The 16,912-nt window shown below is 47.7% G+C and overlaps 1 protein-coding gene across 1 annotated transcript; it reads right to left on the minus strand.

The window, feature by feature from the left end:
• Positions 1-984: 984 nt before the first annotated feature.
• On the minus strand, positions 985-16,614 carry SLC12A9 (solute carrier family 12 member 9). The gene is made up of 14 exons (XM_069950059.1): positions 16,536-16,614; positions 14,176-14,382; positions 9,261-9,395; positions 8,758-8,889; positions 8,385-8,678; positions 8,202-8,309; positions 7,919-8,030; positions 7,596-7,753; positions 7,420-7,502; positions 6,936-7,060; positions 6,662-6,854; positions 5,698-5,872; positions 4,171-4,317; positions 985-4,038 (listed from the first exon to the last, which is right to left on the minus strand). Exons 2-14 carry the CDS (start codon positions 14,378-14,380, stop codon positions 3,203-3,205), a joined length of 2,703 nt encoding a protein of 900 aa, XP_069806160.1. The 5' UTR covers positions 14,381-14,382; positions 16,536-16,614; the 3' UTR covers positions 985-3,202.
• Positions 16,615-16,912: the final 298 nt, after the last annotated feature.

The following is a 16,912-nucleotide window of genomic DNA, read 5'->3' on the forward strand; positions in this document are numbered from 1 at the left end:
GCTGTGAGCGCCGTACATTACGCTGTGAGTGCCGTACATTACGCTGTGAGCGCCGTACATTACCCTGTGAGCGCCGTACATTACCCTGTGAGCGCCGTACATTACGCTGTGAGCGCCGTACATTACGCTGTGAGCGCCGTACATTACGCTGTGAGCGCCGTACATTACGCTGTGAGGGCCGTACATTACGCTATGAGAGCCATAGATTACGCTGTGAGGGCCATACATTACGCTGTGAGCGCCGTACATTACGCTGTGAGCGCCGTACATTACCCTGTGAGCGCCGTACATTACCCTGTGAGCGCCGTACATTACTCTGTGAGAGCCATAGATTACGCTGTGAGCGCCGTACATTACCCTGTGAGCGCCGTAGATTACCCTGTGAGCGCCATAGATTACGCTGTGAGAGCCGTACATTACGCTGTGAGAGCCATACATTACCCTGCGAGCGCCGTACATTACGCTGTGAGAGCCATAGATTACGCTGTGAGCGCCGTACATTACCCTGTGAGCGCCATAGATTACGCTGTGAGAGCCGTACATTACGCTGTGAGAGCCATAGATTACGCTGTGAGCGCCGTACATTACCCTGTGAGCTCCGTAGATTACCCTGTGAGCGCCGTACATTACCCTGTGAGCGCCGTACATTACCCTGTGAGCGCCGTACATTACCCTGTGAGCGCCATAGATTACGCTGTGAGAGCCGTACATTACCCTGTGAGCGCCGTACATTACGCTGTGAGAGCCATAGATTACGCTGTGAGCGCCGTACATTACCCTGTGAGCGCCGTAGATTACCCTGTGAGCGCCGTACATTACCCTGTGAGCGCCGTACATTACCCTGTGAGCGCCGTACATTACGCTGTGTTGTGTTGGGAAAATACCCTTATGCCCATATATTCCCTGCGGACTAAAACTTAACTTTTATTTGTATATATATATAAATATAAAAAAGAATAATTGTGCTCAATCTATACAGTGAAAAATTGTTTAAAATAGCTGGGGTATAGATTACCTTCGGGTTATATGTATTTTTCATCCACATATGTATAACTAGGTCTCACTGGCTGATAAGTGGTTAACACAAATAGCACCTCGGCCGTTGGTGCTTCACTAGTGAACTTAAGGTTCTATCGACTTTTACTCTACCTTAGCGATGAGTGATAAGCAAGACACACTCATCTCTCTAACCCTCACTTGCCCGGCTGTAATGTGGATGTGTGTGGCTGAGTGCCTGGGATGCTTGTGCTGTTCTCTAGAATCCTCTGCAGCGTTCAGGTGGCTCAGGTGCCCCCTGGTGGTGTCAGCAGTCACTACACACTGACAGGGGAGGGGGAGGGGGCGCACATTACAAAACTCTGGTACATTATTTATTTTTAAATTTTATTAATTGTCAAATTGTTACATAAAAAACGAATTCAGGTTAAAAAAAAAGAAAAAAAAAGAACCTTACGTAACAGTCACGACCCGGGATAAGCCCCTCCCACCAGCATGGCCGAGGCGCTAAGGCAGAAACATAGACCAGAAGGCACAAACCATCCGCAAAGCCCCCCTAGCCCCCCAATAAATAGACTGTAGGATTGTGGGTAATGGAGAAGTGATGGCACCATAAGGGGCAGCACAGATTACAAATGCTTTACTGATTCTGAGATATATCATGTCTCCAGAGCTGCGCTCACTATTCTGTTGTTACATCATGTCTCATCCTCCAGAGCTGCACTCACTATTCTGCTGTTACATCATGTCTCATCCTGCAGAGCTGCACTCACTATTCTGCTGTTACACCCTGTCTCATCCTCCAGAGCTGCACTCATTATTCTATTACATTATATCCAACTCTTTGAATGTGATTGACATTAAAGATGTTGTAACAGCAAAATAATGACTCTGGAGGTGACTGGAGGATGAGACAGGATGTAACAGCAGAATAGCGAGTGCAGCTCTGGAGGATCAGACATGATGTAATGACAGAATAGTGAGTGCAGCTCTGGAGGATAAGACATGATATAACAGCAGAATAGTAAGCGCAGCTGTGGAGGATGAGACAGGATGTAACAGCAGAATAGTGAGTGCAGCTCTGGAGGATGAAACATGATGTAACAGCAGAATAGCGAGTGCAACTCTGGAGGATGAGACATGATGTAACAGCAGAATAATGAGCGCAGCTCTGGAGGATGAAACATGATGTAACAGCAGAATAGTGAGTGCAGCTCTGGAGGATGAGACAGGATGTAACAGCAGAATAATGAGCGCAGCTCTGGAGGATGAAACATGATGTAACAGCAGAATAGTGAGTGCAGCTCTGGAGGATGAGACATGGGATCGATATAATAATGACTGCAATAACGCAACGTTACAGCTGGTAGAAGAGTAAACAGTTTGAGTGCAGCTCTGGATATGACTGGAGCAGAAGACATGATAACTATATGGTGTAATAGCAGAATTGTGAATGCAGCTCTGGGTGTGATGTGATCGGACATAATCACTGTGAATGGAGTGTTACAACGGTAAAATGATAGACACAGTTCTGTATGTGAATACGATGGGAGAAAGAGCATATTGTGAGTGCAGCTCCGGAGGGGAAGACCTCTACCCATGTGACTGATCAGACAGGAGGAGTGCGGAGCAGCTCTGGGTGTAACTTGTGCCAACAAGCTGAAAGGATGAGAGTTCTGCATACCAAAAATAAGAGCAGCCTGTAGGGGGCGCCCTCAGGCCCACAGTGCATACAGCTCACAGAGCTCAGTGTGAACACCAACCAATGACTGAGCAGGAAAGAGAGAACAGGAAACATCTGTCAGTGTAAAGTGCAACCAAAGTGATAGCTGGGGGTGGAGCCTGTGGCTGGATACAGGGTGGGGGTGGGGGGACGGACCAGCCGGGCTGTGGGGTCACACGTGGAGGAATAAAGAGATTATATTATTAATATTATTAACTCTAAGTATCTGGAGTATTTACAGTCATACATCAGCCGGTCACAGGGGAAACAGTCAGAAGGTCGTCTGATGCCACAGCCCGGGCTGTAACGTCCACCGCATGACTAAGGGGACTCAGCAGAGGATTGTGGGAAGGGTCTGCACCCTGCTAGAGAGGATGGGGGTGCAGGCCGCGTTGGAAAGTGGTTCATTATTGCATTGGAAGGTTCTAGAAGGTGCTGAAGGTCCTGGAGAAGGAGGAGGCGGCGGTGGCTGCAGGGGCCCCATCAAAGCTCAGTGCAGGTGACGGGGGTCAGGCCGTGGATCAGTAGTGTGGGGCCCAGCCCCGCTGTGAGAGCGTCCAGTTCCCCCAAGTAAAGGTCATGGAGAGCTGGGTCGGCGGGCGGGCGGGGGAGGTAGAGGAACCGCACAGCAGACTCCATGCCGCCTTCCTCCAGCACCGCCTGGTTGGCCGCCCTCAGATATTCCGGGGAGGTGGGTTTACGGGTGAGGCCTGTATGTTCTACATCCTGCCCCCGCAGAACGGCCACTCTATCCCAGTCCACCACCCGGATGGTAGCTCGGATACGCAACTTGATGAGCAGCTCTCGGAACTTGACTTCTGCCGCTAACAATCCGTTATTACCACTGTTCATGCCGCTAGAAGACTCCACACAGAGGAAGACACGCAGCTGGTACCTGCGCCACGAGGCGGCCATGTTCAGAATACACGCCATCTGGAGCAGAAATAAACTGCAGACATCCACGTAGGCAGAAGCCTGGGGCCGAAGGAGGTCCAGGGGCCAAACGTCAATGTACAGGGCCGCATTGGAGCTGGACGTCCCTGGCCGCACCAACGAAGGGAATCCCCGGGCCAGCACAATGTTCTTATGCATCTTCAGCGCATCACAAATTATGGACACATACTCTTTAGGCTCCAGATGGTGCGGAGTGTCCGGACTGCGGACCGGAGGGAAGTGAGCCTGCAGGGACGTGGCGTCTACACCAAAGGGGTCGTCATGGGGAGACAGGCCAGGGGTAAAGGCAGAGTCCTGCAGAAAGTAATCCTCTGGGCTGGCGTCATCATAGAAGCCAAGAACCAAAGTGTTCGGCTTCATCCCACCTGGAAGGGGAAAAACACAACAATCATGGAGGTGGCCGAGCGGAGAGTGTGCCAGGTCAGTACAGGAAACCAATGGCTGCACTGTACACACACACTTTGGTACTGTAATGTGTAAGTGGGCATCTAACATACCTAACCCCGTGATGCGCAGAAGCTGCTGCGTTCCGTGTCGTACCGATGGACTCAGAGTCAGATCCACAAAAGCTTTAACATTTAGTTTATCTACCAGACTCAACCAAAAGCTGTAATGTGCCTGCACCGGGTCCGATGGGAGCGTATCTGGGAAAGGAAGAACAGGAACCCACCGTTACAGACCACCCAGCGTACCAGAGAAGCCATCATATCAGACCACCCAGCGTACCAGAGAAGCCATCATATCAGACCACCCAGCGTATTAGACCACCAAGCGTATCAGAGAAGCCATCATATCAGAGAAGCCATCATATCAGACCACCCAGTGTATCAGAGAACCAATCATATCAGACCACCCAGTGTATCAGGAAACCCATATCAGTCCACCCAGTGTACTAGAGGACTCACTGTGTCAGACTGCCCAGTATGAGACCACCCAGCTTACCAGCCATCATATCAGACCACCCAGCGTATTAGACCACCAAGCGTACCAGAGAAGCCATCATATCAGATCACCCAGCGTACCAGAGAAGCCATCATATCAGACCACCCAGCATACCAGAGAAGCCATTATATCAGACCACCCAGCGTACTAGAGAAGCCATCATATCAGACCACCCAGCGCATTAGACCACCAAGCGTATCAGAGAAGCCATCATATCAGACCACCCAGCGTATCAGAGAAGCCATCATATTAGACCACCCAGGGTATCAGAGAAGCCATCATATCAGACCCCCCAGTGTATCAGAGAACCAATCATATCAGACCCCCCAGTGTATCAGAGAAGCCATCATATCAGACCACCCAGTGTATCAGAGAACCAATCATATCAGACCCCCCAGTGTATCAGAGAAGCCATCATATCAGACCACCCAGTGTATCAGAGAACCAATCATATCAGACCCCCCAGTGTATCAGAGAAGCCATCATATCAGACCACCCAGCGCATTAGACCACCAAGCGTATCAGAGAACCCATCATATCAGAGAAGCCATCATATCAGACCACCCAGCGTATCAGAGAACCCATCATATCAGACCACCCAGTGTATCAGAGAAGCCATCATATCAGACCACCCAGTGTATCAGAGAAGCCATCATATCAGACCACCCAGCGCATTAGACCACCAAGCGTATCAGAGAAGCCATCATATCAGACCACCCAGCGTATCAGAGAAGCCATCATATTAGACCACCAAGCGTATCAGAGAACCCATCATATCAGACCACCCAGTGTATCAGAGAACCAATCATATCAGACCACCCAGTGTATCAGAGAAGCCATCATATCAGACCACCCAGTGTATCAGAGAACCCATCATATCAGACCACCCAGTGTATCAGAGAACCAATCATATCAGACCACCCAGTGTACCAGGAAACCCATATCAGTCCACCCAGTGTACTAGAGGACTCACTGTGTCAGACTGCCCAGTATGAGACCACCCAGCTTACCAGAGAACCCATCATATCAGACCACCCAGAGTACATGTGTTGATCAAGCTAACAAGGATTGCACCATTTCACCTAAATCTCCAGTTTCTACATGACCCATGATAAATAGTCCGCCCTTCTTCAGATCATTTATGAACTTGATGAGCTGGCAGCAGGTCCGCGGGTTGGACACCATGAGAAGGATCTGCGGCCTCCAGAACTTAACATGCTCCTTGCGCACATCCAAGAGCAGGAGATATTTCCTGACCTAATAGAGAGAACAATAAAGACCCAGTGTGTGCGAGAACAAAGGAAAGCTTATAATATATCCACCATCATTGTGTCCTACACCTCTATCACCAATCATGAGGGCCTCGTTGGGTCTTATTCCTCAACCTCGTCACTATCCTTTTTTCTGTATGGACCTCCTCATTACAACCCTCCTTCATGGTGGACCTACTAATGTCTCGTTCCTCTACTCCTCTACCTCATCACTACCTCCTTCATGATGGACCTCCTTATGTCTCGCTCCTCTACCTCATCACTACCTCCTTCATGATGGACCTCCTCATGTCTTGTTCCTCTACTCCTCTACCTCATCACTACCTCCTTCATGGTGGACCTCCTTATGTCTCGCTTCTCTACTCCTCTACCTCATCACTACCCTCCTTCATGATGGACCTCCTCATGTCTCATTCCTCTACCTCATCACTACCCTCCTTCATGATAGACCTCCTTCATGTCTCGCTCCTCTACTCCTCTACCTCATCACTACCCTCCTTCATGATAGACCTCCTTATGTCTCGTTCCTCTACTCCTCTACCTCATCACTACCCTCCTTCATGGTGGACCTCCTTATGTCTCGCTCCTCTACCTCATCACTATCCTCCTTCATGGTGGACCTCCTTATGTCTTGCTCCTCTACCTCATCACTACCTCCTTCATGGTGGACCTCCTCATGTCTCGTTCCTCTACCTCATCACTACCCTCCTTTATGGTGGACCTCCTCATGTCTCCTCTAGTATCCTAGTATTAGTTTCCCTCTGCTTGTTCTCACCTGATGAAATATAAGGGCCTGGCTGATATATCCCCAGCTGCTGCTGCTGCTTCTGAAGTGAATGAATCCTAGCAGGAGAAGAAGTAGGACAATGCTGCCTGAGGCGTATGCAGGATTTATTAAAAACATCATCACCAAGCAGCTAAAGATGCCCAGAAGACAGGTATGCCAGGAGAAGAGACGGAAAGTAGGCCTAAGAGGAGAACGGAAAAACCACACAATGTGAAGAACAAATAGAACAAAACTTCAGACATCATGAGGTGGAGACACTTACCGGAAGTTTGGAGCTGACGCCCATTCAAGTGCTAGGCAGGCCAGGTCTATTGCTGCATATGCCATGAGGTAGAAAACTGTCACTATTCCAGCAATGGTGTTTAACTTTCCAGCCAGCAGAACCAACTGAGAAGGAGAATCATTGGGACATTTACTAAGAGAATATAAAAGTCCTCCTTCTATCCTTAGAGAAAGGTTACACGTGGCTATGTAGGTCCAGGTTATTACATCAAGCCTAAGCCTTCGAGGGGCAAAATCTGACCAGCATTATAGGTTTTCAGATGTTGACATTTCCCTAAAATCCTTTCGACCTTTCCACAGGCTCGGCCTCAAGAGTGCTCATCATACGTGAACCAGATATGAAACATGGCAGGTCAATGGTTTCTTATCAGTACTAGACATCCACTTACATTTACATTCATGACTATCAAATGGATTATGACCGATTATTAAGGACCTCACATGGACATGGGGAACAATCCTACCTGCACCAGGGCCCAGGTATACACCACTGCTCCCCAGGGGTTTCCTCCCTTTGATATGAGCTTTGCAGGAGCGAGGAGAATTCCTGGAAAACACAATGTCGGATGGACCAAAGGTCATGGGATGAAACATGAAGTATCGGAAAACCCAAAACATAAGTATGTTCTAAAAGTCTCACCAAATAGGTCATCCTTGGCAAGAGCATGCAAGATGCGAGACGCCCCAATAAGAGTGCTCATAGAGGCCGAAAGAGAGGTGGCGTAGACTCCAATCAAGACAAATGGTGGCCAGACATTGATAGGCCGAAAGAATCCATAATCTTCTTTCAGTAATGTCCTGACAAGAAGGAGAAAGTTAATGGACCAGCTAAGCTCCAGAACCACATCCACTGTTAGGCCAACCTTATATCCTATCATTCACACAAGGATTCCCACCACTCCATTCATACAATCATGCCTCTCATCTCTATGTAGGTAAGGACTCTCTATAGCATCTACAGACCTGTTGCAGGTCAGAGCTGTGAGGAGAAAGAGTATCAGGTAAACGAAGAACGTAATGATGACAGCTATGATGGTCCCGATGGGAATGGCGCGGCTTGGCTGCTTTAGCTCCCCTGAAAAAAGTAAAACAAAAAGTGACCCTACCAAACCAATCCAATACTGGCCCCTGTGCAATGGTGTGAACATAGACATCTGATGACAATCCGCAGGTCTAAGGCTCCTCCCAGTACAGAGAGCAACGTTGTGAGTGGTGACACTTGACAAGAAGCTAAAAGAGGTCTTACCAGACATATTACATCCAGCCATGATGCCGGTGCATCCATTGAACATCACAGCAAAGACGGTGGCAAAATTCATGAGGTTTCCGGTGGTGTAGTCCACGGAGTAGTCCGCTAATGGGAAATGGAGGAGAGGTAAGCAAAGTCATCCACCTGTGAAGTGAAGAAGCCACCAACCACACGTCTTACCCTGTAGATTGTTATGCAACGTGGTACTATTGATTCCGGTGTAGTCTCCCATCAGAGTCACATTCCCTCCATGACGAATGGTGATCTGCCGGGGCCCGACAGCTAAAAAACTGAGCACAATGGACAAAAGAACCACAGTGACCAGAATAAAGATGAAGAAAGCCGCCTGGGAATAGATGGAAGCTCCAACCAGACAGACGGACAGACAGAGCAGGAGCACCACACTAGCATAAAGGAAGTTGTATCCGTAACCCTGGGGCAGGGATCGCAGAGGATTGGTGGGATCAGACGAGTCTAGAGGAACATGAGAGAGGATCGGTTACAGGGCCACACACACGAGTGACATGGGGGCAAACAGGAGGGTGGAACTGACCCTGCCCAAAGATATCCAGAACACCCTCCACCAGACCGAGAACGTAAACTCCACACGCACACACGTTGGCCAAGTAGAACATAAGTCCGATGCTGCCACCAAACTCTGGGCCCAGAGTCCTGGAGATCATAACTGGCAGAAGTTAAGGAAAAACCATGCCAACGTACCAATCACTCCTACTGGCCACGGCAGGACTAGGTAGATGCTGTCATAGAGCTCAATGTCTGTCTGCAGCCAGAAGACATCATTTTACCAAAAACCACAACCCAAAGAATCCCAGTGCTGTAGGAGTTTGGCCATTCTCCTCATCATTTGGGGGGGACTGGCCCACTGACTACCTGGACTGGACTGTGTGAAATGCCTAGTAAGAAATGTGTCACCAACATCTACCGCTACAGACCGCATAGACGGGTCAGCAGATTCAGGCTATCACTGTTAATAAAACCATGTCCGACTAGCTGACTGGGTGACATCCATGCACGTATAAACCACAAGAAGGATACAGTAGGCTCCACCTCCTTGGACCGCCCCGTTGGTAGAAATGGCACAAACGCTGAGAACCGTCAACCAGATGATGGCGTATGCTACAAAGAGCATGAGAAGAGACTGCAGGAGACCGGCATGGCCCACCACAAAACCTACGGAGCAGAGAGTGACGAGAGGATGAGAGAGAGGATAGACGCCCCCCCCCCCCCCCACACACACACACGTTCTGCTAGAAGATAGACGTCCTCCTATGTCCTACGGGAGGATAGACGCCCCCCCCCCCCCCACACACACGTTCTGCTGGAAGATAGAGGTCCTCCTATGTTCTACGGGAGGATAGACGCTCCCCCCCCACACACACACGTTCTGCTAGAAGATAGACGACGTCCTATGTTCTACGGGAGGATAGATGCCGCCCCCCCCACACACACACACACACACACACACGTTCTGCTAGAAGATAGAGGTCCTCCTATGTTCTACGGGAGGATAGACGCCCCCCCCCCACACACACACACACGTTCTGCTAGAAGATAGAGGTCCTCCTATGTTCTACGGGAGGATAGACGCCAATAGACGTGGATAGACGTGGTCTATATTGCGGTATGACGTGACTATACATGTGTCCTGTGGTCTATATGGCGGTATGACGTGACTATACATGTGTCCTGTGGTCTATATGGCGGTATGACGTGACTATACATGTGTCCTGGGGTCTATATGGCGGTATGCTACAAAGAGCATGAGAAGAGACTGCAGGAGACCGGCATGGCCCACCACAAAACCTACGGAACAGAGAGTGACGAGAGGATGAGAGAGAGGATAGATGCCGCCCCCCACCCCACACACACGTACTGCTAGAAGATAGAGGTCCTCCTATGTCCTACGGGAGGATAGATGCCCCTCCCCACCCACACACACACAGGTACTGCTAGAAAATAGAGGTTCTCCTATGTTCTACGGGAGGATAGACGCCAAAAGACGTGGATAGACGTGGTCTATATTGCGGTATGACGTGACTATACATGTGTCCTGGGGTCTATATGGCGGTATGACGTGACTATACATGTGTCCTGGGGTCTATATGGCGGTATGACGTGACTATACATGTGTCCTGTGGTCTATATGGCGGTATGACGTGACTATACATGTGTCCTGTGGTCTATATGGCGGTATGATGTGACTATACATGTGTCCTGTGGTCTATATGGCGGTATGACGTGACTGTACATGTGTCCTGTGGTCTATATGGCGGTATGACGTGACTATACATGTGTCCTGTGGTCTATATGGCGGTATGACGTGACTATACATGTGTCCTGGGGTCTATATGGCGGTATGACGTGACTATACATGTGTCCTGGGGTCTATATGGCGGTATGACGTGACTATACATGTGTCCGGGGGTCTATATGGCGGTATGACGTGACTACACATGTGTCCGGGGGTCTATATGGCGGTATGACGTGACTACACATGTGTCCTGTGGTCTATATGGCGGTATGACGTGACTATACATGTGTCCGGGGGTCTATATGGCGGTATGACGTGACTATACATGTGTCCGGGGGTCTATATGGCGGTATGACGTGACTATACATGTGTCCGGGGGTCTATATGGCGGTATGACGTGACTATACATGTGTCCGGGGGTCTATATGGCGGTATGACGTGACTATACATGTGTCCGGGGGTCTATATGGCGGTATGACGTGACTATACATGTGTCCGGGGGTCTATATGGCGGTATGACGTGACTATACATGTGTCGGGGGGTCTATATGGTGGTATGACGCGACTATACATGTGTCCGGGGGTCTATATGGTGGTATGACGTGACTATACATGTGTCCGGGGGTCTATATGGCGGTATGACGTGACTGTACATGTGTCCTGTGGTCTATATGGCGGTATGACGTGACTATACATGTGTCCTGTGGTCTATATGGTGGTATGACGTGACTATACATGTGTCCTGGGGTCTATATGGCGGTATGACGTGACTATACATGTGTCCGGGGGTCTATATGGTGGTATGACGCGACTATACATGTGTCCGGGGGTCTATATGGTGGTATGACGTGACTATACATGTGTCCGGGGGTCTATATGGCGGTATGACGTTTGTTGCAGGATCAGCAGTCCTGTCACATGATTTTTGTCTAAGAAGGAAATTTCACAAGCAGAGAACAGCAGTATAATAAGCGTTACTAACCGGATCCATGTGGGATGAGGGACAGAGAGCGCCATTGTGTTCTGCCCCAGGGACTAGACCAGGCGGTCATGAGGAGCAGACAGGACTGTAATGGGCGATACAGCTTATAACACGCCAGTTATTCCGCCTGTAACCGTATACTGACCAATTACTGAGTGATACAGCTTATAACACGCCAGTTATTCCGCCTGTAACCGTATACTGACCACTTACTGAGTGATACAGCATATAATACACCTGTTATGTGATACAGCCTATAATACACTGGTTATACCGCCTGTATCCGTATACTGACCACTTACTGAGTGATACAGCTTATAACACGCCAGTTATTCCGCCTGTAACCGTATACTGACCACTTACTGAGTGATACAGCTTATAACACGCCAGTTATTCCGCCTGTAACCGTATACTGACCACTTACTGAGTGATACAGCTTATAATACACCTGTTATGTGATACAGCCTATAATACACTGGTTATACCGCCTGTATCCGTATACTGACCACTTACTGGGTGATACAGCTTATAACACGCTAGTTATTCCGCCTGTATCTGTATACTGATCACTTACTGAGTGATACAGCATATAATACACTGGTTATACTGCCTGTAACTGTATACTGACCACTTACTGAGTGATACAGCATATAATACTTTGGTTATACCACCTGTATCTGTATACTGACAACTTACTGGGTGATACAGCTTATAATACACCTGTTATACCGCCTGTATCCATATACTAACCACTTACTGAGTGATGCAGCATATAATACACCTGTTATGTGATACAGCTTATAATACACTGGTTATACCGCCTGTATCTGTATACTGACCACTTACTGGGTGATACAGCTTATAATACACTGGTTATACCGCCTGTATCTGTATACTGACCACTTACTGAGTGATCCAGCATATAATACACTGGTTATGTGATACAGCTTATAATACACTGGTTATACTGCCTGTATCCGTATACTGACCACTTACTCAGTGAAACAGCATATAATACACCAGTTATACTGCCTGTATCCGTATACTGACAACTTACTGAGTGATACAGCATATAATACACCGGTTATACCGCCTGTATCTGTATACTGACCAGTTACTGAGTGATACAGCTTATAATACACCTGTTATACCGCCTGTATCCATATACTAACCACTTACTGAGTGATCCAGCATATAATACACCTGTTATGTGATACAGCTTATAATACACTGGTTATACCGCCTGTATCTGTATACTGACCACTTACTCAGTGAAACAGCATATTATACACCAGTTATACTGCCTGTATGCGTATACTGACCACTTACTGGATGATACAGCATATAATACACTGGTTATACCGCCTGTATCTGTATACTGACCACTTACTGGGTGATACAGCATATAATACTTTGGTTATACCGCCTGTATCCGTATACTGACCACTTACTGGGTGATACAGCATATAATACACTGGTTATACCGCCTGTATCTGTATACTGACCACTTACTGAGCGATACAGCTTATAATACACCTGTTATGTGATACAGCCTATAATACACTGGTTATACCGCCTGTATCCGTATACTGACCACTTACTGAGCGATACAGCTTATAACACGCTAGTTATTCCGCCTGTATCTGTATACTGACCACTTACTGAGCGATACAGCTTATAACACGCTAGTTATTCCGCCTGTATCTGTATACTGACCACTTACTGAGCGATACAGCATATAATACACTGGTTATACCGCCTGTATCCGTATACTGACCACTTACTGAGTGATACAGCATATAATACACCGGTTATACCGCCTGTATCTGTATACTGACCAGTTACTGAGTGATACAGCTTATAATACACTGGTTATACCGCCTGTATCCATATACTAACCACTTACTGAGTGATCCAGCATATAATACACCTGTTATGTGATACAGCTTATAATACACTGGTTATACCGCCTGTATCTGTATACTGACCACTTACTCAGTGAAACAGCATATTATACACCAGTTATACTGCCTGTATGCGTATACTGACCACTTACTGGATGATACAGCATATAATACACTGGTTATACCGCCTGTATCTGTATACTGACCACTTACTGGGTGATTCAGCATATAATACACTGGTTATACCGCCTGTATCTGTATACTGACCACTTACTGGATGATACAGCATATAATACACTGGTTATACCGCCTGTATCTGTATACTGACCACTTACTGGGTGATACAGCATATAATACACTGGTTATACCGCCTGTATCTGTATACTGACCACTTACTGGGTGATACAGCATATAATACTTTGGTTATACCGCCTGTATCTGTATACTGACCACTTACTGGGTGATACAGCATATAATACACTGGTTATACCGCCTGTATCTGTATACTGACCACTTACTGGGTGATACAGCATATAATACACTGGTTATACCGCCTGTATCCGTATACTGACCACTTACTGGGTGATACAGCATATAATACACTGGTTATACCGCCTGTATCTGTATACTGACCACTTACTGGGTGATACAGCATATAATACACTGGTTATACCGCCTGTATCTGTATACTGACCACTTACTGGGTGATACAGCATATAATACACTGGTTATACCGCCTGTAGCCACCATAAGGATTTATTACCCATATACCTACCTCTGTGAGAAACAAGATATCACGGCCCGCCCACTCACCGATTCTCATGAAGACCACAATACTGAACATGGAGAGGACGGTGGGGACCACAACCCCAAAGAAGGTGGAGAGCTTTCGGGGGGCGGGGCCGGTGCCCACCGTGATTGGCTCTGCATCGCAGAGGGTGGAGGTGGCGGGTCCCAGGGCCCCATCCGACACACTGAAGAGGCGGTAATGGAGGAGGGGAGAACTTTCTGAGGTCATCACTGCAGAGAAAGAGTGTAGTATCAACAGAGGGCGCCGGATACATACTCAGCGCTGCACACCCCTATAAAACAGATACACTCAGCGCTGTACACCGCCATATACCAGATATACCCAGCACTGTACACCCCCCATATACCAGATATACACAGCACTGTACACCCCCATATACCAGATATACACAGCACTGTACACCACCATATACCAGATATACACAGCACTGTACACCCCCATATACCAGATATACACAGCACTGTACACCCCCCATATACCAGATATACACAGCACTGTACACCCCCCATATACCAGATATACACAGCACTGTACACCCCCCATATATACCAGATATACACAGCACTGTACACCCCCATATATACCAGATATACACAGCACTGTACACCCCCATATACCAGATATACACAGCACTGTACACCCCCCATATACCAGATATACACAGCACTGTACACCCCCCATATACCAGATATACACAGCACTGTACACCCCCATATACCAGATATACACAGCACTGTATACCCCCAGATATACACAGCACTGTACACCCCCATATACCAGATATACCCAGCACTGTACACCCCCATATACCAGATATACACAGCACTGTATACCCCCCAGATATACACAGCACTGTACATCGCCATATACCAGATATACCCAGCACTGTACACCCCCATATACCAGATATACACAGCACTGTACACCGCCATATACCAGATATACCCAGCACTGTACACCCCCCATATACCAGATATACACAGCACTGTATACCCCCCAGATATACACAGCACTGTACATCGCCATATACCAGATATACACAGCACTGTACACCCCCATATACCAGATATACACAGCACTGTACACCCCCATATACCAGATATACACAGCACTGTACACCACCATATACCAGATATACACAGCACTGTACACCCCCATATACCAGATATACACAGCACTGTACACCCCCCATATACCAGATATACACAGCACTGTACACCCCCATATACCAGATATACACAGCACTGTACACCACCATATACCAGATATACACAGCACTGTACACCCCCATATACCAGATATACACAGCACTGTACACCCCCATATACCAGATATACACAGCACTGTACACCACCATATACCAGATATACACAGCACTGTACACCCCCATATACCAGATATACACAGCACTGTACACCCCCCATATACCAGATATACACAGCACTGTACACCCCCCATATACCAGATATACACAGCACTGTACACCCCCCATATACCAGATATACACAGCACTGTACACCCCCATATACCAGATATACACAGCACTGTAAACCCCCCATATACCAGATATACACAGCACTGTAAACCCCCCATATACCAGATATACACAGCACTGTAAACCCCCCATATACCAGATATACACAGCACTGTACACCCCCATATACCAGATATACACAGCACTGTACACCCCCCATATACCAGATATACACAGCACTGTACACCACCATATACCAGATATACACAGCACTGTACACCCCCATATACCAGATATACACAGCACTGTACACCCCCATATTCCAGATATACACAGCACTGTACACCCCCATATACCAGATATACACAGCACTGTACACCCCCCATATACCAGATATACACAGCACTGTACACCCCCCATATTCCAGATATACACAGCACTGTACACCCCCATATATACCAGATATACACAGCACTGTACACCCCCCATATACCAGATATACCCAGCACTGTACACCCCCATATACCAGATATACACAGCACTGTACACCCCCATATACCAGATATACACAGCACTGTAAACCCCCCATATACCAGATATACCCAGCACTGTACACCCCCATATACCAGATATACACAGCACTGTACACCCCCCATATACCAGATATACACAGCACTGTACACTCCCCATATACCAGATATACACAGCACTGTACACCCCCATATACCAGATATACACAGCACTGTAAACCCCCCATATACCAGATATACACAGCACTGTACACCCCCCATATTCCAGATATACACAGCACTGTACACCGCCATATACCAGATATACACAGCACTGTACACCCCCCATATACCAGATATACCCAGCACTGTACATTACCTGTATCCACATCACATGTATCCTGCTCACAATCCCGGTTTCATACAATGTAACTACACCCAGAACACAGCTCTTCCTCATCAGCTGACAGGTCACATGACTCCTCCTCCTCCTTATAGCAGAGCCCCATCACTCCACCCACCCCATAGTGATACATTGTAGCTATATAACCTGCATGGGGATACACTGTATCTATATACCCTGCACATGGTGATATACTGTAGCTATATACCCTGCACATGGTGATACACTGTATCTATATACCCTGCACATGGTGATACACTGTATCTATATACCCTGCATGGGGATACACTGTATCTATATACCCTCCACATGGTGATACACTGTAGCTATATACCCTGCATGGGGATACACTG

The sequence above is a fragment of the Dendropsophus ebraccatus genome, chromosome 1 (assembly GCF_027789765.1).
Source record: "Dendropsophus ebraccatus isolate aDenEbr1 chromosome 1, aDenEbr1.pat, whole genome shotgun sequence".
Taxonomy (NCBI): domain Eukaryota; kingdom Metazoa; phylum Chordata; class Amphibia; order Anura; family Hylidae; genus Dendropsophus; species Dendropsophus ebraccatus.

Excerpts from the sequence above, each read along its gene's own strand:
- SLC12A9 (XM_069950059.1), bottom strand. The coding sequence starts at position 14,380 with ATGACCTCAGAAAGTTCTCCCCTCCTCCATTACCGCCTCTTCAGTGTG. Across the intron at positions 7,503-7,595 it reads TGCCAAGGATGACCTATTTG|GAATTCTCCTCGCTCCTGCA; the intron begins GTGAGACTTTTA and ends TGTGTTTTCCAG. Across the intron at positions 7,061-7,419 it reads ATACCTGGGCCCTGGTGCAG|TTGGTTCTGCTGGCTGGAAA; the intron begins GTAGGATTGTTC and ends TCTCCTTCTCAG.